This window comes from Rhinoderma darwinii, chromosome 3 (genome assembly GCF_050947455.1).
Source record: "Rhinoderma darwinii isolate aRhiDar2 chromosome 3, aRhiDar2.hap1, whole genome shotgun sequence".
Classification (NCBI taxonomy): domain Eukaryota; kingdom Metazoa; phylum Chordata; class Amphibia; order Anura; family Rhinodermatidae; genus Rhinoderma; species Rhinoderma darwinii.
Window position 1 is genome coordinate 373,389,222 of NC_134689.1, and position 23,879 is coordinate 373,413,100.

Sequence of the window (23,879 nt, forward strand, 5' to 3'; positions counted from 1 at the left end):
TAAGGTTCAATGATTATCTGTCATATAAATAATTAGAAATCTGTATACAATGTGCAAAACAAACATTTCAATCACTAGCTTTACAGATGTGCAGTAAAATTGTAAGGGCATGACTAGACGTGGCGGAGTTCTTCCGCCACTCTCCGCATCAATGCCGCACATAATCTGCATTGCAGATTCTGTTGCGGCTTTGCCTAAAATGGGCATTAAATTGATGCGGATTAGCCGTTGCGTATTAAGGTGAAAGTACTTCCCTTCTCTCTATCAGTGCAGGATAGAGAGAAGAGAAAAGCCCTTTCCCTAGTAAAAGTAAAAAGAAATTCATACTTACCCGGCCGTTGTCTTGGTGACGCGTCCCTCTTTCGCCATCCAGCCCGACCTCCCTGGATGACGCGGCAGTCCATGTGACCGCTGCAGCCTGTGATTGGCTGCAGCCGTCACTTGGACTGAAACGTCATCCTGGGAGGCCGGACTGGAGGAAGAAGCAGGGAGTTCTTGGTAAGTATGAACTTCTATTTTTTTTACAGGTTGATGTATATTGTGATCGGAAGTCACTGTCCAAGGTGCTGAAACAGTTACTGCCGATCGCTTAACTCTTTCAGCACCCTGGACAGTGACTATTTACTGACGTCGCCTAGCAACGCTCCCGTAATTACGGGAGCCCCATTGACTTCCTCAGTCTGGCTGTAGACCTAGAAATACATAGGTCCTCCATTACGTCTGAAAAGAGGTCGTGTGCACATACCCTAAGTCTGAAGAGCATTTTTCCTCCAATAAATAAAAGCATAATTTAAAACCAGCATTTTGTGTTTACTTTGGTCATCTAAGCCATCACTTTTACGTCACTGGAAAGCCCGTTTAACAATCCAGGACACACCATGAGAATACTCACTATTCGTTTTCTTCTTGTTGATATGTGACATATTTTGCAGTTCTAAAAGAGCCAAGTTCTGTATCCGTAATTCCACATTCTTCAGCAAGAGTCCTGCCTTGTGTAATCTGTCAGTCTTATTGACATAGCTGAATCCATCGATCAGATCATCCAAGGCATCCAAAAGCTTCCACAAGTAGAGACCAAAAGTGGTTATTAAAGATCATTACTTCTCATGTTCTAAAAGATGTGACTTTGTTTCAGTTCAACTTTTAATTACAAGCAGTTTATTTTTGCCATTTAACCCCCCGTGACTAGCCTATTTTAGGCCTTACCTCCTTCAGGACCCAGCCATTTTTTTGATTTTCGTTTTAATTTTTTCCTCCCCACTTTCCGAAAGCCATAACTTTTTTATCTATCCGTTAATATAGACATATGAGGGCTTGTTTTTGGTGGAACGAGTTGTAGTTTTTCACGGCACCATTTATTGTACCTCATAATGTATTAGTAAAATAAGCAGTGAGTCCTCCATTTTTGAGGGGTTTCGTTTTTATGGCTTTCACCATACAGTAAAAATGACATGTTAGCTTGATACTACCAGTCAATACGATTACGTCGATACTAAACTTATATCGTTTTTTTTACATTTTTACTACTTTTACAAGAAAGATTCTAATTGTTAAAAATAAAATGGGTTTTGTCGCCACATTCTGAGGGCTATAACTTTTTTCTTTTTCCATCGATTGAGCGGTATGAGGGCTTATATTTTGCGGGGTGAGCTGTAGTTTCTATTGGTACCATAGAAGTGACCAAAAAACAGCGATTCTTGCATTTTTTTTTTTTTACGGCATTCACCATGCGCATATAATAATGCTATAGTGTAATAGTTTGGACTTTTACGGACGCTGCGATACCAATTTTGTAGTTTTTTTTGGGGGGCTTTACATTAATTCAGAGGAAAAATGTTTTTGGAACTTTAAACTTTTTATATTTTTTTTACACTACTAAAAACGTTATTTAACTTGCAGTGTGTTGTCATTTTTATAGGCTCCTTTTAAGCCGTGCCAGAATTGTAAAATTGCCGGAAGGAAATATAGGAAATGTACACTTATAGGTAGTATGATTTTTTTACATTTCGTTATTGAGGATTTTTTTTTTTAATTAGTCCTGAAACAGTAAGGGTATGTTCACATGGTTAATAAAAAACGGCTGTAAAATACGGAGCTGTTTTCAAGGGAAAACAGCCTCTGATTTTCAGCCATTTTTTATGCATGAAGCGCTTTTTGATGCGTTTTTTTTTACGGACATTTTTGGAGCTGTTTTTCTATTGAGACAATGAAAAACGTCTCGAAAAACGGCTTAAGAAGTGACATGCACTTCTTTTTTACGGGGCGTTTTTTTATGCACCGTTTTTACAAACGGCCGTGTAACAAAACGCCCTGCGTGAACGAAACACCGTTTTTCCCATTGAAATCAATGGGCAGATGTTTGGAGGTGTTCGGCTTTAATTTTTTCAGCCATTTTTCGGGGGCATTTACGGCCTGAAGAATGGCTAAAAATAAGCCGTGTGAACATACCCTTACGCTAATATAAGCATCAAAAAGACCAAAAAAGGGAAACTCCGAAAATATCCCTGAACGGTAGTGTGGAAAGTGCCTCAGAAAGATTTGCTCAGAGGTTTCTCTGCAGATGGTGACAATAAATACTAAAGCATTATGACATTCCGAAAACCAGGATTTTACATTTTACCATTAGCAGTTTTTACTTCGCCACTGACATTAATGACAACAGTATCTGGAATTAATGGGACAATTGAGCCCAATATGTTTTCTTTTGATGTTTGCTTCTTAAAAAAATGTATGAAACGACACAAAAAAATGTAAAATTTTTGGAAAAAGCATGAAACTTATTCACATACCGGTTCTATTAATCCCTATGGGGGGGGGGGGGGGGATCTTATGTTACTTTGAATTATTGTATACATTTTTAACAAGTGTGATTTTTGATTTTTTTTGCAGTCGCACAAAGTTGTAAATGTGCAGTGTTTCTTGCTACTCCTTTAATTGTGGTGATCGCTATGAGTAAAACATACGTCAATATGTCAATAGGATGAATTCAATAGAAAATAATGGAGTAGTAAAAAAAACACAAAACTTGATGTTGGCCATAGCCACCAGTCACACTATAGCTAAAGTCCAATAAAATGTATAAGAAAAGTATTTTCATGATGAGTAAGGGTATGTTCACACTGGCTATTTTCAGCCGTTTTTCAGGCCGTAAACGGCCCAAAAAACGGCTAAAAAACAACTGCCCATTGATTTCAATGGGAAACATGGCGTTCTGTTTCGACAGGGAGTTTTTTTTATGCCTCACTTTCCAAAAACGGCGCGTAAAATGACGCCCCGTAAAAAAGAAGAGCAAGTCACTTCTTGAGCCGTTTTTGGAGCCGTTTTGCATTGACTCAATGGAAAACAGCTCCAAAATCGGCCATAAAAAAGGCAGCAAAAAACGCTAGTTTGATTAAAAACGGCTGAAAATCAGGAGCTGTTTTCCCTTGAAAACAGCTCAGTATTTTCAGCCGTATTTTGTTAAGTGTGTGAACATAGCCCAAGAGATCTGTCTTTATCGGGGATGACTGCTTGATATCTTACCTCCGTCATGGACAGTCTAGGCTGGCCTGTGATGTTCTCACAAAATGGTGTAAATTGATCAGTGAACATTTCCAGTTTGCAGAGGAACTAAACAGAGAGAGAACGAGAGATGTTTCCCCATTTTCACGATTCATTGCCATTTATTACGGATTTTCACAATTCTGTTACCCAAAACCTAGTTTCTGCTTATCCCCTTCTATCACTCCTTCGTAGGCAAGTCAGTATTAGGCCGGATTTACATGAGCGTGTGCGTTTTGCGCGCGCAAACAACACAGCGTTTTGCGTGCTCAAAGGGTACTTAACAGCTCCGTGTGTCAGCCGTGTATGATGCGTGGCTACGTGATTTTCGCGCAGCCGCCATCATTATGACACTCTGTATGTTTGTAAACAGAAAAGCACGTGGTGCTGTTCTGTTTTCATTCATACTTTTTACCTCTGTTGCGCAAATCACACGCGTCACACGGAAGTGCTTCCGTGTGCTGCGCGTGATTTTCACGCACCCATTGACTTCAATGGGTGCGTGATGCGCGAACAACGCACAAGTATAGGACATGTCGTGAGTTTTACACAGCGGACACACGCTGCGTGAAAATCACTGACAGTCTGCACGGCCCTATAGACTAGCATAGGTCCGTGCGAGGCGCGTGAAAATCACGCGCGTTGCACGGACGTATATCACGTTCGTCTGAATTAGGCTGGGTTCACACGAGCATGTTACGTCCGTAAAGGACAGAACGTATTTCGGCCGCAAGTCCCGGACCGAACACAGTGCAGGGAGCCGGGCTCCTAGCATCATAGTTATGTACGACGCTAGGAGTCCCTGCCTCTCCGTGGAACTACTGTCCCGTACTGAAAACATGATTACAGTACGGGACAGTTGTCCCGCAGCGAGGCAGGGACTCCTAGCATCGTACATAACTATGATGCTGGGAGCCCGGCTCCCTGCAGTGTGTTCGGTCTGGGACTTGCTGCCGAAATACGTGCCGTCCTTTACGGACGTAACATGCTCGTGTGAACCCAGCCTAAGCCCTTAGGCTGAATTTACACACAGCATCCACATTTAATTTTTTTTTTTTAATGTGTCATTTTTTAAAGCCCAAAATACTGCAGCCAGATATTTTCTATACGTCTATAGGAACATATGACTATCTTTACACACAGGTGGGGACATGGGGTCTTTACTATAGCTCTGTATGCCCCTGATTTCTTACGGAGGTTTTTTTTCTGTCGTATTTTGCATGAATGCTTCATCAGATGCTGTATATATTTATTGCTTCTGGGGGGGGGGGGGATAGCTCTGTACATACGGCACCCAACCAAGCCTGTATGACAGCACATGAAGAACATACAAATTTGTACACTGCCATACAGGATCTGAGCACACAGCTCTGCCATGAGGCCTTAGGGAATGTTCACACTGAGTTCTTTGGCGCTGTTTTTGACATGGAAACCGTGGCAAAAACGTCTGAAAATCAATGGGAGGCGGGGGAGTTTTTTGCAAAAGAAGCGTCATGCCCTTTCTTCAGGCGTTTTAGTCTCTGACCTCCCATTGACATCGATGGGAAGAAGAGAAATCGCTTTTCGCTGCGTTTTTTGCCTAAAGCCCCATGCACATGACCGTATTTTAATTTATCCCGAAATACTGTCCGTATTGCATCCGTATTCCATCTGTATATACAGATCCGTAAAAAAAGAGAGAGGATGCAAATTATGTAATCTACATGTTACATAGCAACTCTTTCATAAATACGGCCGGTATACGGATGCACATCTGTAGCCGTCAGTATTTAAGGAAGCTCCAATAGACTTCTATGGGAGAGTCCTTGCTGTAATTACGGACAAGAATAGGACAGGTTCTATAATTTTTTCAGCACGGACACCCATCAGTAAAAATACTAAAAGGTGTCCGTGGCCAATAGAAATGAAAGGGTCCGTAATTACGGATGAAAAATACAGTCGTGTGCATAGCGCCTTAGATCTAACTGACCAAGTAACCAAGGACAAAAGCAGCACCAACTGTTGCTGTGTATGTCAATATTATTCTACAGGCATCATTTTTTTTTTTAATTCATAAATTTAGGAGATACTAAAAAATCTAGTGCTGCATATTCTTCAGCTGAGAAGTGGAGCATACTGTATACTCTGATATTCTCAATGTAAACGAACCACGGGAACATAGCAGAAGTAGACACAGTATATCTTACCGGATCATTGTCACATTTCTTATTGCTTGTCTTATATTTGCAATTCACTGGGAAGAAAAAAATATAAAAGTTAGTAATAAAAATAAGGGAACAATGATTTTATATATATATATTTTTTTTTTTTTATTTATTTTTTTTTACCTTAAGCAAAAAAGACAACGACAAAGCATGCAAAACGGCTTATCAGTGCCACTCTCTTATATTAGATTTACAAAAATGTTACTGTCTCTAACAAGCTGTAGTGTGTGTCTAGCGTTTTGAACGGATAGCACCCTGACATATTCATTTCTATGGGGCCATGCACACTCCCGTTGCTTTAACGGAACTGTGTGGCCGTTCCAGCAAAAATAGGACAGGTCCAACTCCTGTCCGTTTTTGACGGAAAAGTCTCGGCCATTCAATTTACTTTATCCGTTAAAACAATGGACTGCACACGGAAGCCATCCATGTGCAGTCTGTGTTTCACGGATCCGTCATTAGCGGCCGAACGACGGGCAACGGAAGTGTGCATGAGGCCTTATCATGGACACGCAGCTCTTCGTTCTGAGACATGAAGCTGTCCAGGATCGAACACTGGACATACAGTACATCAAATTGATATCGTACAGTATTATTAATTGTAAACAATGGAAGGCTGACTCCAGTTTTTGGGCTGCTTCAGGCCCCCTGCACATGGCAGTGCCCGTAATCACGGTCCGTGGGCATATTCGCTACCCGCATTTTCGAATTGAGCTCCCATACAAAGTATGAGAGCACACTCCGTAAAAAGCAAAAAAATAGGAAATGTCTTATATTTTGCGGAGACTTTCTACGGCCTGGACACTTTCCCGCAAATATACAGGAAGGTGTTCGTGGTCAATAGAAGTGAATTGGTCAGTAATTGCAGGCCGCAATTACGGAAAAATTATACGGTCGTGTGCATGGGGCCTAAGGCTACGTTCACACATACACTGTGTACCTTTACGCGGCCGCAGGGAATTCCAGCCCAAAAAAACCGCACCAAATTGTGGAGCAGTTTTTTGGCCAGAATGTCCGCTGTGGAAAACTGCACGTTAACAAAAAACAAAAACAGATACTTACCCTCTGCAGCCTGGCCTCCTGGGATGATGTTTTAGCCCATGTTACCGATGCAGCATGTGATTGGTTGCAGCGGTCACATGGGATGAAAAGTCAATGATTGGCTGCAGCAAACATTATCCCAGGAGGCCGGCCTGGACAAAGAAGCACAGAATTCTGGGTAAGTATAAGATTTTTGTTTTCTGAGTTGCGGGTTTTGAGGTGGAATCGCAGCTTTTCCACCAAAAAAAGGCAACATTTGCTATTTCTTGTAGATTTTACCTCCCCATTGAATTCAAATGGGAAAGCCTGCAACACAAAAGCAGCGATTACGCAAATACAATTGACATGCTGCGGATTACAAAAGACGACACCGCAGGTCAATTTCTGAAAGTTTTTTCCGCTCATCATTTACGCAGCGTGTGGATGAGATTTGTTCAAATCCCGTTCACTCTGTTGCTACTGTATTATGCTGCGCATTTTCCACTTCAAAATACGTTGTGGAAAAACCACAGTATTTACGCAACGTGTGACCTCTGCGGAACTCTTCATGTTCAGGTCATTTCCAAACGGAATCCACCTTATGACCACACACATCCAATAGTTTTCTCCTTTTTGCATTCCGTGGGATCCTAACAATTTCTTTAAGTTAGAATGCTAAAAGGCATACTAGGGCATATTTCCTAAGCTACATGCACACGACCATCTGTATTTTGCAGCCCGTAAACAACAGATATGTTGTCCGTTTTTGCGGTCTGCGTGTCATCAGTATGTCAACCGCATCTGTTCCATATGTCCACAAACGTGCATCCATATGTCATCCGTATTCTCGAATCCACCAAAAACGGAAGGCAAGAAATGATATCAATAGCTTGTCCCAACCCCCTGAGAAGGCCACATGATCCTTGTCGCCTAGCAACTCATACGCAAAACGCATACGGACAGCACACGGATGGCATTCGTGTGCCGTTTGTTGTCACCATAGACTTGAATGGGTGAGTCCGAACTGCAAACATGGACAGGAATAGGACCTGCTCTAAGTTTTGCAGCCTGGTCCCACAGCCCTTACGCGGATCCATAGAAAACATGGTAGTGTGCATGGGGCCATAGGAATGAATGGGTCAGTGCCCAGTGTCAGGACCCTGGATGAGCCGCCGCGTGCTGAGGGAGCCTGACGGGAGGGGAGAAGAGGAACAGTGAGGCGAGATTAATGTTTTAATTTTATTTAATTGTCCGATTGGGGGGGGGGGGGGGTGTAGTCCATTCCGGCACGGGCTTCTACCTTGCTACGACCAGAGTGAAAGCAAAGTTCTATAATTTCTCCCATCCGTACCCTTCCTCCCATCCCTTGGTTGAACTTGATGGACATTTGTCCTTTTTCGACCGTACTATGTAACTATGTATGCCAGCTAGGAGCTGTCATAGATTTCCACTATAATTTACGCCAGTTTTCTGACCGCAGTGTTGGGCCGCTGTGGCTCTGCACTCTTTTACAAAGCCACTCCCCCTTTTCACAAAAGTGGCGAGGGCAGCGTAAAAAGGACATAGTTGATTGCGACTTTTGGGCACTGTATTTTAAGCCCTAGGTACTTGTTGACTGATAATCCTATTTAAAGGCTGTGATCTTTTGTAGCCTTAATAATCAGACTGTACGGCTGTTCATAGTTTTTAAGTCCAAAATACTATGCTGATTATAATACATCTTTACAGTAGTCAGAGCGCTGTTTTTCTGATGCATAGCTCTAAATCTCCTGAAAAGACACAGATTTAACATGCTGGCTGCCACAAGTGGGCACTTAGGAGCTTACAGCATACTGTGTTATTATTGAGTTCAATTTATAAAACGTATGGAGTAAGCTCCTCAGCTCCCCCTTGTGGCAGCTACCATAAGCCAGAATGTTATCTTTTGAATCTATATCTGTGCAGGGCATTTGGAGCTCTGTATCAGAAAAATGGAGCTCCGACTGCTAAAAAAGCTTGATTTATGAAGTTAATCTGCAGAGAATTTTGAACTTCTTTAGAAGTTGTGTTATTAATCAGTTTGTTATTAACCATATTATTCTAAAAATAAATTTAGGTTTTAAAATCCTTTAATTTTTCTTCTTGTGATAATGCTTAGCAGCTAGCAGCGGCTGAATCTGTTTAGTAAAAAGACTCTATTCTCTTGGGTGTTGTGTTGTTTCTCATACGGTTCATGGAAAAAAATTGACACCGTTCCTAATAATTGTCTGTGAGACATGCTAGGCAAAAATGGAAAAGCAAACTGAGAAGCTGTAATCATAAAAAATCCTCTGTGCCACAATTGCATTGGCACAGGCTGAACTGAGTCTAGGGGAGCATTGGCATTCTCCCATAAGCAGGAAAATGGGCAGGTTTCTAACGGAGATAATAACGGATCTCCTGAAAAGCTGGTCTTTCTTGTTGGACAGCCCTTTGTCAGGTAAATGGTCTCCCACCATACTGAGTTGATCATGGGGCTGCTGCTTGTGATCAGCTGTTATCGGCAGGGGAATCTAGCTCTTGAGTCACCATTTTGCTGAATAGAAAAATAAAGGGGCAGTATGGTTTCAGCCATTAACGTTTATTCTACCATAGTACAAAGTTATGAAATTTTCCAATATATGTTTTGTATTATTTGCTTATGATTTTCAATATCTCTGCTTGCTGTTGTTGGATCAAAGAACCTCCATTGTTTGCTTGTAGTGGATCAAAATTGGTCTTGGTCATGTGATGGACACCCAGGTGCACGCCTTTTTACAAGACACAGCTCTGATAACTGTGCTATAAGGGTATGTTCACACTGCCTATTTTCGTCCATTTTTCGGGCCGTAAACGCCCGAAAAACGGCTGAAAAACCGGAAGCAGAACGCCTCCAAACATCTGCCCATTGATTTCAATGGGAAAACGGCGTTCTGTTCCGACGGAGCGTTTTTTGCTGCGTTTTTTTATGCATAAAAAAACGGCAGCGAAAAAGAAGTGCAGGGACGTTTTTGGAGCCGTTTCTCATAGACTCTATTGAAAAAAGCTCCAAAAACGGCCGTAAAAAACGCTGCAAAAACGCTGCGAAAATCGCGAGTGGCACAAAAAAGTCTGAAAATCAGGAGCTGTTTTCTCTTGAAAGCAGCTCCGTATTTTGAGACGTTTTTGACTCTGCGTGTGAACATACCCTATTCACACGACCTCTTTTCAGGCGTAAACGAGGCGTTTTACACTTCGATTAACGCCTGAAAACCCGGCTCCAATACGTCGGCAAACATCTGCCCATTCATTTCATTGGGTTTGCCGATGTACTGTGCTGACGACCTTTCATTTTACGCGCCGCTGTCAAAAGATGGCGCGTAAAATAACAGCCTCGTCAAAGAAGTGCAGGACACTTCTTGGGACGTAATTGGAGCCGTTTTTCATTGACTTCAATGAAGAACAGATCCAAATTACGTCCGTAAAAGACGCCCCGCAAAACGCGAGTACGAGCAATTACGTCTGAAATGCAGGAGCTGTTTTCTCCTGAAAACAGCTCCGTAATTTCAGACGTAAATGCAGTTATCGTGTGCACATACCCTAAGGCTACCTTCAGACGTGGTGGATTTGCCATGGATTTTTGGTGCAGGTTTTGCACTGAAAATCCACAGCAATTTACAGATATATACGGGTGGCACAAAACCCTATTCACACGTAGCAGAAAAAAATCAGAGCATGTTGTGGATTTGGAAATTCACACCAAACTCATTCTTTTACACTGTGGATGTTACTTTTGTATTGCGTAGAGTAAAATCTGTGGCAAATCTGCCGCAAAATCCACATCTAAGGCCAGGCTCCCAAAGAACAGATACGCTGCGTAAAAACAACGCAGCGTATCCAATCAGGAGCCCGCAGTACATTCCGTCTGAAAACCGCACCACTTGTGGTGCATTTTTTTTGACGGAATTTCCGTTGCGGAAAGCAGCGGTAAATAACTTTAATACATACGTAGGCTGTTGTTATGGCGATGTGTCTCTCCATTGCAGTCTGGTCCGGCCTCCCTGGATGACACTGCAGCCCATGTGACCACTGCAGAATGTGATTGGCTGCAGCGACGGTCACATAGGATGTAACGTCATCCCAGGGGGCCGGACTGCAAGAAGAAGGAGGGCATTCTGGGTAAGTATGATTTTTTTTTTTTTCCATAGTTGCGATTTTTGTGGCGTTATCGCTGCGAATACGTCGCAACACTTGGTTTTCTGTTGCGGGTCTTGCATCCCCATTGAATTCAATGGGGAAAATCTGCAACAGAAAATCAACAAAAACGCAGCATAAATTGACATGTTGCGGAATTAAATTCTGCATCGCAGGTCAATTCATAAGGCTACTTGCACACGTTGATTATTTTGCTTGCGCAGCAAAGCCTCAAGAAATTTGCAGGAAAAAAACGCACCTTTTTTCCGGTGCGTTTTTTTTCGTTTTGATGCGCATTTCGATGCATTTTCATGCTGTGGATCTTGGTGCTATTTTCCTCTGCACTAGGCAGATAGAATTTGCAAGCAGAAACGTAAGATGAATTTACATGCTGTGGATTCTAAAAAACGCACCACAGGTCAATTTCAGTCCCGAAAAATACTGCAGCCGCATACATAAGATTTCCTGGAATCTCATTGACTATTCTGGTACTGTAGTACGCTGCGGATTTTCCGCACGCAAAACCGCACGTAATACGCATCGTGTACATTGACCCTTAGGGTATGTTCACACGGCCAAATTTCAGACGTATACGAGGCGTATTATGCCTCGTTTTACGTCTGAAAATACGGCTCCAATACGTCGGCAAACATCTGCCCATTCATTTGAATGTCTTTGCCGACGTATTGTGCAGACGACCTGTTATTTACGCGTCGTCATTTGACAGCTGTCAAACGACGACTCGTAAAAATACAGCCTCGTCAAAAGAAGTGCAGGACACTTCTTTCAGACGTTTTTGGAGCTGTTTTCTCATAGACTCCAATGAAAACAGCTCCAAAAACGAGTTGGTAAAAAAATGAGTTGGTAAAAATGCGAGTTGGTAAAAAAACGTCTGAAAAGCAGGGTCTGTTTTCCCTTGAAAACAGCTCTGGATTTTCAGACGTTTTGGTTGACTACGTGTGAACATACCCTTAACGTTTACGCTGCGGTTTTTTCCGCAGCATGGGCATGAGATTTTCTGAATCTCATCCACTTTGCTGCTTCTGTAAATGCCACGGAATTTCCACACAGAATTCCGTTGCGGCAACTCTGCAGCAATAACGCTACGTGGGAACCCGGCCTAACCCGTGCAGATTTTGTGGCGGAAAAAATCTGATACTTGTTGATGAGTGGTTTTAAACGGAAAGATGTTCTGCCCTATAACGAGTGCTGACTAAAAAGTAGGGTTGAGTACACAGGTCACGAGTTTGTCGAAGATTTTGTTGCGGATTTGACACAGATCTCACTCTTTTCATTGCATAGGGTAAAATCCACAATGAAATTCTGCGACAAATTTGCAACGTGTGAGCCTGATAGCTTGTTGATCGGCGCTCGCTTGCTCCATTTACATGGACCAATGATCAGGAGTATGGGGACGACTGAGTGTTAATACAATCGATGGTCCCCACACAGATTGCATTTTGTCAGCAGCGCATCTTGTGTACACAACGTGATGTGGTGCCAACAAATGACCATTTTTATGGCAGGATAAAAGATGCAATCAGCCGACGAACAATCGTTTGTTTGTTCGTCAGCTGATCGCTGCCATGTTTATACAGGCACGTGATCGTGAACGAGCGTTCGTACGAGCACTCATTTGCCTGATCATCGGCCCATGAAAAGGGCCTTTACACTAAGGGCCAGTTCACACAGAGTTTTTTGAGGCGGAAACCGCGTCGGAGAACGCTCCAAAAAAAGACAAAAAATGCCTCCCATTGATTTCAATGGGAGGCGGACGCCTTTTTTTTTACCACAAGCAGGAAAAAACGCTCGCGGTAAAAAGAAGCGTCGTGCCCTATCTTCGGGCGTTTACGCCTCTGAGCTCCCATTGAAATCAATGGGAGGCAGAGAAAGCGTATTTCACGCAGTTTTTTTGCCCACAACTCTCAATGGTCGCGGGGAAAAACGCAGCGAAAAACACAGTGAAAACGGCGTGCAGGCAGAGCAAAATCCACCTCAAAATTCCAAAGGAATTTTGAGGCAGATTTTCTGCCTGCAAAAAATTCTGTGTGAACCCAGCCATACAGTTAGCAAGGAATCTGCTGGAAATCGCGGTGAAAACTCATGCGGTTTTTCAGTGTGGTTTTCGGCCACATGGCAAAAAAACGCTACGTGTGAATATACCCTTAGGGCGGGTTCACACGTGGCGGAATTTCACTTAAATTCCGCTGCGGACACTCCGCAGCGTTAATCCGCAGCGGTGCCGTTTGTCCATTGACTTACACTTTAATTTAGCAGTGTTCGTTTAGACGAGGCGTAAAATTCCGCTGCGGAGCATAGGCTGCGGAGCGGAATTTGGTGTCCGCAGCATGCTCTGTCTGTTGCGGAGCAGTGGCGGACTCATGGCGGAATTTCTCCATTGACTTCAATGGAGAGTCAAAATTCCGCAATGAAGTCCGCAGATCTTATGTGTGCTGCGGAGCGTATTGGTTTTACTACCATGACATTTCTTCATTCTGGCTGGACCTATGTATTTCTAGGTCTACAGCCAGACTGAGGAAGTCAATGGGGCTCCCGTAATGACGGGAGCGTTGCTAGGAGACGTCTGTAAATAGTCACTGTCCAGGGTGCTGAAAGAGTTAAGCGATCGGCAGTAACTGTTTCTGCACCCGGGACAGTGACTACCGATCTCAATATACATGTATCTGTAAAAAAACATATAAGTTCATACTTACCGAGAACTCCCTGCGTCTGTCTCCAGTCCGGCCTCCCAGGATGACGTTTCAGTGTAAGTGACGGCTGCAGCCAATCACAGGCCAAGCACAGGCTGCAGCGGTCACATGGACTGGCGCGTCATCCAGGGAGGTCGGGCTGGATGCCGAAAGAGGGACGCGTCACCAAGACAACGGGCGGTAAGTATGAAATTCTTTTACTTTCACTAGGGAAAGTGCTGTCCCTTCTCTCTATCCTGCACTGATAGGGAGAAGGGAAGCACTTTTCCCGCAGTCCGCAGCAGCTAGTCCGCATCAATTTTCTGCACATTTTGTGCAGATCCGCAGCAGAATCTGCGACGCAGATTCTGTGCGGCATTGATGCGGACAGTTGCGGAGGAAATCCGCCACGTGTGGTCATGCCCTTAGACCGGAATCACGCATGCAGTTTTTGGAGCCAAACACAGGAGTGGATCCAAAAGAGAGATGTATACAGTTTTGCTTTATACTTTTCCTTCCTCTTGGATCCACAAATGGCTTTGGCGAAAAAAGAAAAAACAACTGCATCAAAAACTGCATGTGTGATTCGAGCCTATTGGAACATGTTCTACTACAACCATCCCTATTCCCTAAAAGGATGTATTGATAGGGGCTGTTCCTACCAATTAGAATATTGGAATTGGTAGTAAAAATAGGAACGTTGTTGTGAGAAAACAAGAACTTATAGTTTGTAATATCAAAAAGGAAAAGAAGCACATAAAAGGGTAAATGAACGGAATAAAGCAAGCATGTGCCAGGGCTGCAGGGACACTTCTATTCACCATTGCATTGTGGGTACCGTAATCCCAGTGAAATAGCTCTGTATCCTTCCTGACAGGAACATGATATGACGTTTTGTTTTGAATCACATATAGACCTTGCACCACAAAACAATAGCTCACACTTCACCTTTTGTGCTGCAAAGAATAATAAAAGTCTCATTAGTAAAACACACAAATGTTAATACATCCTAACAAGATACGTCTATGGCAGATCCACGTTTAGTTGAATGATCAGCAGCTGTAGTTACTGTAAGCAGACACTCGTATTTTAGGGCCTGTTCACATCAGTGTTCGGGTTCCGTTCATCTGTTCCGTTGAACCTTTCCGTCAGAGGAACAGATGAACGGAAACTATCGCTTCTGTTTGAAATCAATGGTAATGCTTCTGCCTCAGTTTGTTTCTTTTCCGTAAAGCTTCAGTTTTTTTTCACAAAAATAATAGCGCAGTCGACAGCACTATTGTTCCCGGCAGTTGCTGCTCTTCTTGCCTGTGGCTGTCGAATCTAATGCGAAATCCGCGAGCGAGAAACGGCGGAAAAAAAGGTCCAAACAAGCGCAGACTTTTTTTTGCCTCCCATTGATTTCAATGGGATGTCAGAGCGCAAATCGCTCAAAGAAAGAGCATGCCGCTTTTTTTCCGTGAGCGAGCAAAAGCCGACGGCAGGAAAAAAACCTCTGCCTCCAATTGAAATAGATTGGGGGCGATTTGGGGCGTTTTTTGGCACGGATTCCGATTTAGTTTCTGCACCAAAATTAGTGCCAAAAAACTTTGTGTGCTTTGACCTTTAGGCCTTATTCACACAGACGTGTCCGTTCTGCGCACGCAAAAAACACTACGTTAAGCGCGGAAAAGGTCCGTGTGTCATCAGCATATAGTGCGAGGCTGCGTGATGTTCGCGCAGCCGGCATTATTATGACACTCTTATTTTACAACTGTTGTGCGAATCACGCGCGGCACCCGGAAGTGCTTCCGTGTGCCGAGCGCGATTTGCATGCACCCATTGCCTTCAATGGGTGCGTGCTGCGCGAAACACGGGCACATATAGGACATGTCATGAGTTTCAAGCAGCGCACATACGCTGCGTGAAAGTCACTGACAGTCTGAACGGCCCCATTCACTAACATAGGTCCATGCGAAATCACGTCCGTGTGAATAAGGCCTTAGGCTTGATGCACACGATCATAAAATCGGCCGTAATTACGGGCCATAATTACGGGTGGGTGACCGTGCCGTAGAAACCTGCCGAAAAAAATAGGACATGTCCTATTTTTTTTATTTTACGGACCGTGCTCCTATACTTTATAATGGGAGCACAGCTCGTAAAAACGGCTGGCTGTCCGCGGCCATCCGTGCCCTTGATTACGGGTCGTAATTACGGGCACGGTCGTGCGCATGAAGCCTAAGGCTGGGTTCACACGACCTATTTTCAGGCGTAATCGAGGCGTTTTACGCCTCGAATTACGCCTGAAAACATGGCTCCAATACGTCGGCAAACATCTGCCCATTGCTTTCAATGGGTTTGCCGATGTACTGTGCCGACGACCTGTCATTTTACGGGTCGCTGTCAAAAGACGGCGCGTAAAATAACAGCCTCGTTAATGAAGTGCAGGACACTTATTTGGACGTAATTGGAGTCATTTTTCATTGAATCCAATGAAGAACAGCTCACAATTACGTCCGTAATTGACGCCTCACAAAACGCGAGTACGAGCAATTACGTCTGAAATGCAGGAGCTGTCTTCTCCAGAAACCAGCTCCGTAATTTCAGCCGTAATTGACGTTATCGTGTGAACATACCCTTAGTGTTCCAATGCATCTTAAATGAAGAACTATATTTACATTTGCAAATTGTCTTCATTTAAGAATCTCCTAGCATTTTGTGTCTATAGCAGCTATGCAGATTAATGTGTCTCCATGGTAACAGACTGCAAACAAAACCCTGTGTAGTCTGATCCTGCAGTCATATTGCCATCCATCTTTCCCTACTTCCGCATTGATTGGACAATGACAGGTTGTGTGGGGACATTCTTTATTAACAAAAAGTAGAGTAACACAAAGTTATAAATGTATTTATACAATTATAGGACAAATAATAGAGGAACGGTACAATGTAAATATCCTAAGGAACGATTCTCCAGAATTACGTCGTGGGGATGTAAGTTTTGACTAAAATATACATGTCAGGAGAGTTGATGGGGACTTTTTAAATTGTACCTAAATTTTAAAACAAAAGCCCTTGTATCAGTAAGTATGACCTGTTTCAGTGGTGTGTTGTAAGTTTGATCCAATTTTCAGTGATTTGCTTTGGACATGCTCTTAGGACTTCTATTCGGGTTGGAACATGTGAATTTTAAAGCTGCAGAAAACACAGCAATCCCTAAAAATGTGCGGAATTCATGCACAAAATGTGAGTGAGATTTTTATAAATCTCATTCTCATTCAGGGGACATGTGGATGCTGCATTTTTTTCTTTACAATTCTCAAATACACAGTGTGAACTTGACCTAAGAAGGTGACCAGAAACACCCATGCTACTAAAATAATAAATGATTTACTGTAAACTGTATGGTAGCAAATGCAAGGAGTATTCCCATCAGTACCAGATTTATAGCTCAGGAGCCTGTAGGCACACATTGCTATCCAGTAAGATTCTGATCAGTCCATGAAAAGGGACAAGGCCCACACGCGATGGATACCTGAACTTTACTAGAGATGGCAGAGTACAGTACAAATGTATTATTCTTCAACAACAAATATTCTTCTATTGGAGCTTACAGCATCGAACATATGACTGGCAGGGTTGCCAACCTGATTTCTTTTTTTTTCAGTACAATTTATCCAATAATCACGGACAGCCAACACTTTTTGTGGACAAATTGGAAAACCATAAGGAATCATAAAGATTATAAGTAATAGATGTTAATAGCTTAGACCAGTGATAATAACAAATAAGCAGCATTTACTGTAACCTCTAAAAAGCTGATAATTACCATACTAATAATCTGTACAATATCCTCCAATTTAAAAAAAAAAAAAATCATGGGCGCATAATTTTTACCAGACTGTTGATTGACCAGCGGTAGCATTTACACTAGACTGTGGACTGACCCACATAAAACGTCTATGAGACATCTTCAACCCAATGAGGAGCTCACAGCTGAAGGTGCATAGTGCTCGGATGGGCGCCTTGCTCCTTCGATTCAGCAACAGTGGGCGTCTCAGCACCCGGTTCCCCACCGATCAAAAATTCTGATATGTCTCTATGACATATCAAAAGTTTTGCGAAACTGCAGTTACTCTTTAAGGCAAAGTCCAGCCAAGATGAGAAGTTCGTTTTGGTGATTGTGACTGTATTGGTGGCTATGTCTCTTTTGAATAAATCGTTTTAGAATGAAATAATATATTTTCAGAAGGTTATTATCTTTATATAGCTCACAATTAATTATTTCTGCATATCGGAATCAAAGTGGTGACTCATGAATATTCATTAGAGGTTTTGCCCTTTTAGAATATATAGTTTAGCGGTTTCCTCCCCAAGCTGAAGTTGATTGGCCAGCGATCTGACTTCTCAGCGTACCCAGTGATAGGCCATCACTTTATGTTATAGGAATATCCCTCTAATTATGTCCAGCTATATAAATAATCGTCAAACTAGCACATTATGTCTGCCTCACTTTATACACTCATTGCATTCAACGTCCTATGACCCCTGCTTGCAGCAGAAAGGTGGCCAGACATTCATAATGTGTATCAGTGTGATTGGTGCAACTTTCTAATTACTTTTTATTAAAAAATATTTTTACTTTTTGAGGTAGAGCTGCTTTGTATGCTGTATACAGAGCAGCTGTATCTTGTACTGAGACCTGAATCAGTCATGTCAGCAGCACTGATGGGTTCAGTGACAGCGGGTCAGACACGCAGGATCCACCTGTTATCGATCACATCTAAGTTATGCAGAGACATGCAATACCTGCTGACACTAAGAGCTGGCATTAAGGGGCAAACTGGACAATTGCCCAGGGCCCCCATCCTCTTAGGGCACCCTGGCCACTATAGCAGCCATAGCGGCTGCTACGGAGCCCAAGGCAAGAGGGGGCCCGAGCTGCCCGGCACCTAAACTTTATGGGCCGGATGGCATGGGCCTCCTCGTGCATCGGTGCTAGCGACAGCCACATTCAATTGTATATGCATCTTATATCCTGCAGATAAAATTGAATACTATAGGCTGCAGGCCACGCTAGGCATGCAGACTATAAGGCGCTGAGAGGAATCCCTGCACATGCTGGCGTGATGACGTAACTGCATCACCTACACAAGGGTCCCGCCCGGAGGATGTGAAGAGCTCCGTCCATCGTGGGAACGGGGCTAGGTAAGTAAAAAAAATTTTTTGGGGGTGTGCCACTATATACAATGGGAGGGGGAGAGTTGTGTGGCACTATATACAAGGAGAGCCTATGTGGCAATATATATACAAGGGGAGCGGGGGCCTGTGTGGCACTATATACAAGGGAGGGGCTGTGTGGAACTATATACAAAGGGGGTGGGGCGCTATATACAAGAGGGGCTGTGTGGAACTATATACAAGGGGGGTGTGTGGGACTTTATACAAGGAGGGGCTGTGTGGCACTATATACAAGGCGAGGTGGGGCTGTGTGGCACTATATATAAGGGAGGGAGGTTGTGTGCCACTATCTACTAAGGGGGGCTGTGTGCCACTATATACAAGGGGGAGGGCTGTGTGTGGCTCTATCAACAGGGGGCATTATTACTGTGGGGGGCACTTAGGGAGCACTATTATTGATAGGGCACTTTTATTGTGTCGAACACTGGGTGATCATTATTGCCATCTGGGGCACTGTGGATTACGATTTTCTTTAGAGGATGGGGTATAGGGGTGGAAGGTGCTGGAAAAGCAAGAAACCAACATGTCTGTGTGTCAAATTCTGCAGAGACGAGTCGTGGCTGGAACAGTAGTCTGGGCTGGATGGAGAAAAAAAAGGGAAAATGATCGACTCTAATAAGAGAAAATATCCCCTGTGAGTCACTGGATATAAATGTGCTGTAATCACTTATATGGTCTGCAGAGCTCCTGTGTATAACTGGCATCTACCACTATATGGTCACTATATGGTGGTAATATTGGTCTTTGTATAGTGGTTTCTATTCAGTAACAGTATGGGGGTATTATTCAGTCACTATGTGGTTATGGTGTGGCGGTATTATTCAGTAACAGTATGGGGGTATTATTCAGTCACTGTGGTTGTGGTGTAGCGGTATTATTCAGTAACAGTAGGGCGGTATTATTCAGTTACTATGTGGTTATGTTGTGGCGGTATTAGTCAGTATCAGTATGGGGTATTATTCAGTCACTATGTGGTTATGATGTGGTGGTATTATTCAGTAACAGTATGGGCGTATTATTCCCTCACTATGTGGTTAGGGTGTGGCGGTATTATTCAGTAACAGTATGGGGGTATTATTCAGTCACTATGTGGTTATGTTGTGGCGGTATTAGTCAGTATCAGTATGGGGTATTATTCAGTCACTATGTGGTTATGATGTGGTGGTATTATTCAGTAACAGTATGGGCGTATTATTCCCTCACTATGTGGTTAGGGTGTGGCGGTATTATTCAGTAACAGTATGGGGGTATTATTCAGTCACTATGTGGTTATGGTGTGGTGGTATTATTCAGTAACAGTATGGGGGTATTATTCAGTCACTGTATGGTTATGATGTGGCGGTATTATTCAATAACAGTATGGGGTTATTATTCAGTCGCTATGTGGTTATGGTGTGGTGGTATTAGTCAGTAACAGTATGGGGTATTATTCAGTCACTTTGGTTATGGTGTGGCGGTATTATTCAGTAACAGTATGGGGGTATTATTCAGTTGCTATGTGGTTATTGTATGGAGGTATTATTCAGTAACCGTATGGGGGTATTATTCAGTCACTATGTGGTTATTGTATGGAGGTATTATTCAGTAACAGTATGGGGGTATTATTCAGTCACTTTGGTTATGGTGTGGCGGTATTAGTCAGTAACAGTATGGGGGTATTATTCAGTCACTATGTGGTTATTGTATGGAGGTATTATTCAGTAACAGTATGGGGGTATTATTCAGTCACTATGTGGTTATTGTATGGAGGTATTATTCAGTCACTATGTGGTTATGGTGTGGGGGTATTATTCAGTAACAGTATGGGGGTATTATTCAGTCACTATGTGGTTATGGTGTGGATGTATTTTTCAGTAACAGTATGGGGGGTATTATTCAGTCACTTTGTGGTTATCGTGTGGCGGTATTATTCAGTCACTATGTGGTTATGGTTTGGCAGTATTACTCAGTAACAGTATGTGGGTATTATTCAGTCACTGTATGGTTATGATGTGGCGGTATTATTCAATAACAGTATGGGGTTATTATTCAGTCGCTATGTGGTTATGGTGTGGTGGTATTATTCAGTAACAGTATCGGGGTATTATTCAGTCACTATATGGTTATGATGTGGCGGTATTATGTGGACCTTATATTGTGTTATTTTTGGTGATATTGGTCTTATAATAGTGAGTTGTATTCAGTAACAGATGCAGGTAATATTTCATCTTGTATAGTGGTATGATTTAATAACTGTATATGTATATAGATAATTTGTTATAATATAATAATATAATATAATATATAATATAATCTGTATATAATATAGATAATATGTTTTGGGGCTTGCAACACTCCTTGACGCGCTACAGATCAGCGATGCAGTTCTCTACACACCACCTTCTGAATTGACTGCATTATTGATACAATAATTTAGCATTTAGGGCCCCACTTTTCACTTTGCCCAGGGCCACACTTTGTCTAAAACCTGCCCTGTTTGCTGGATACAGGATTCAGTGCAAAATATAGCTGCTGTTTACAGAATACAAAGCAGCTGTATCTCAAAAAGTAAAAATGATTTTTAATAGAAAGGAATTGCACCAAACACACTGATACACATTTTTATAGAAAAAAAATGTCAAAGGTGTCCAATGCCTTTAATGTTATTGACGGAGATTTAATAAGCACAATGCTCCCAAATTCTGGCAAAAAAATGTACTAAGAAAATAGCGTACATTCCGCGCACCAAATTTATTGTCTTTTAGACCTTTTTGTTCCTCACTGATCAGTATTGAAAAGTTTGCACAAAAGGGGGCGTTGTTTTAGTTAGATGCTCCAGATATATTTATGACATGCACCATTTTTTGTGCACAAAATATTGGTGTAAACTAAATAAGCCTACCAAGAAATGTGTGGCCTAAGGGCTTGTCCACACGTCACAGAATTGCTGCATATTTTTCATCCGGAATTGCAAACGGAAAATACGCAGCAGAATACATTTGCAGCATAACGGGTGAGACTTAACAATTTCATTCACGCGCTGCGTAAAAATTTCGACCAGATATTAAAACAGTGATATTAAAAAAAGATATAAATTTGGTACCTCCGTATTATATTAATTCAGAAAAAAACAAATAGATCCGGAGTTTATATATAAAATATAACTTTTACTATATTTTCAAAATTATCTGTATAGAAATATACTGACACACATAAATTGTATAGACATAGTGGATTCATGTGACGTGTATTCAAACATCATTTTTCAGCAGGTCACATTGCATCTTGTATGACGTGTTCAAAAATTGTTTTCCGAGAATTTTCAGCAAGTCAGACAGCAAAATATTCACCCAAAAGGGTTAGTTACATATAACAATGTTTTTTTTCAAAGAGAGCTTCACAGATATCCCATTTTATGTTTTTTTGTATAGATGACAAATGTAAAAATGGAATTAAGGGGTCAATGCCCCCCTACCCGTTCACACCCCAAAATTTGTACAGCAATTTCTCACGATTACGGCAATACCCCATATGTGGTAATAAACTGCTGTTTGGACCCATAGCAGGGCTCAGAAGAGAAGGAGCGCCATTTGGATTTCTGATTTTGCTGGAATAGTTTTCAGTGCACTGGAGGGACCAAAACAGTGGAAACCCCCCAAAAGTGACCCCATTTTGGAAACTACACCCCTCAAGGAATTTTTCTAAGGGTAAAGTTAGCATTTTGACCCCACAGTTGTTTTGCTGAATTCATTGGAATTAGTCTGTAAAGGTGAAATCTACTTTTTTTAAATTTTTACAAGGAATAAAGGAGAAAAAGCACCCCAACATTTGTAAAACAATTTCTCCCGATTACAGAAATACGCCATATGTGGTAATAAACTGCTGTTTGGACCCACAGCGGGGTTTAGAAGGGAAAGAGCGCGATTTGGCTTTTGGAGCTCAAATTTAGCTGAAATTGTTTTCGGGTGCCATGTCACATTTGCAAAGCCCCTGAGAGGCCAAAACAGTGGAAACCATCCCAAAATTACCCTATTTGGGAAACTACACTACTTAAGGAATCTATCTAGGGGTATTGCGAGCATTTTGACCCCACAGGTCTTTTGCAGAATCTATTAGAATTGGGCCGTGAAAATGAATATCAACATTATTTCCACTAAAATGTTGCATTTTTTCATTTTCACAAAGGATAAAGGAGGAAATAGCCGCCCAACATTTGTAAAGCAATTTCTCCTGAGTACGGCTTTACCCCACATGTGGTTATAAATGTTTTTTTCATTAGAAATTAATTAACTCTTTCCGGACTGATCCATTTTTTGCTTTTGCTTTTTCGTTTTTCCCTCCCCGCTTTCCAAGAGCCATAACTTTTTTATTTTTCCGTCAGTAGAGTGGTGTGAGGGCTGATTTCTTGTGGGAGGAGTTGTAGTTTCAATTGACACAATTTAAAGTACCATTTAATGTACTGAGAAACTGAAAATAAAATTCTTTGCAGGCTGAACTTGGAAAAAACTGCGGTTCCTCCATTGTTTTTTGGGTTTTGTTTTTACTGCTTTCTCCGTGGAGTAAAAACGACAACTTACATTTTTTCTGCGACTCAATACGATTACAGTGATATTAAAAAAAGATATAAATTTGGTATTTTACTACTTTTACAAAGTAAAATCTATTTGGTAAAAAAAATAATTGTTTTGTTTCACCATATTCCGACAAGCATAAGTTTTTTTATTTTTTCGTCAATAGAGTGGTGTAAGGGCTTATTTTTTGCGGAACGAGCTGTAGTTTTTGTTGGTACCATTTTTTGGTACAAAAAACTTTTTGAGCACTTTGTATTACATTTTTTTGTAGAGCCAAGCTGACCAAAAAACTGTGATTTTGCCGGTTTAAACTGTATTTTTCATGGCGTTCAACGTGCGAGTTAAATAATGGTATATTGTAATAGTTCAGACTTCTACAGACACAGCGATACCAATTTTGTGTATTTTTTTTATTTTTTTACATTAGAGAAAAAATGGGAAAAGAGTTTTGTTTTTTACTTTTTTTTTTTCTCACTAATAAT

The 23,879-nt window shown here is 41.9% G+C and overlaps 1 protein-coding gene across 3 annotated transcripts in view; it reads right to left on the minus strand.

Moving 5' to 3' along the window:
* ADGRE5 (adhesion G protein-coupled receptor E5) overlaps window positions 1-23,879 on the minus strand; it is a 141,574-nt gene that overhangs the window by 56,489 nt on the left and 61,206 nt on the right. For 2 of the 3 annotated variants that reach the window (XM_075858736.1, XM_075858733.1), the window contains 4 exons: window positions 14,446-14,580; window positions 5,727-5,773; window positions 3,523-3,609; window positions 893-1,058 (listed from right to left, as the gene is read on the minus strand). In XM_075858736.1, the coding sequence (XP_075714851.1) occupies window positions 893-1,058; window positions 3,523-3,609; window positions 5,727-5,773; window positions 14,446-14,580 (435 nt within the window). The remainder of the gene's footprint in view (window positions 1-892; window positions 1,059-3,522; window positions 3,610-5,726; window positions 5,774-14,445; window positions 14,581-23,879) is intronic. The other variant, XM_075858735.1, reaches the window with a different exon arrangement.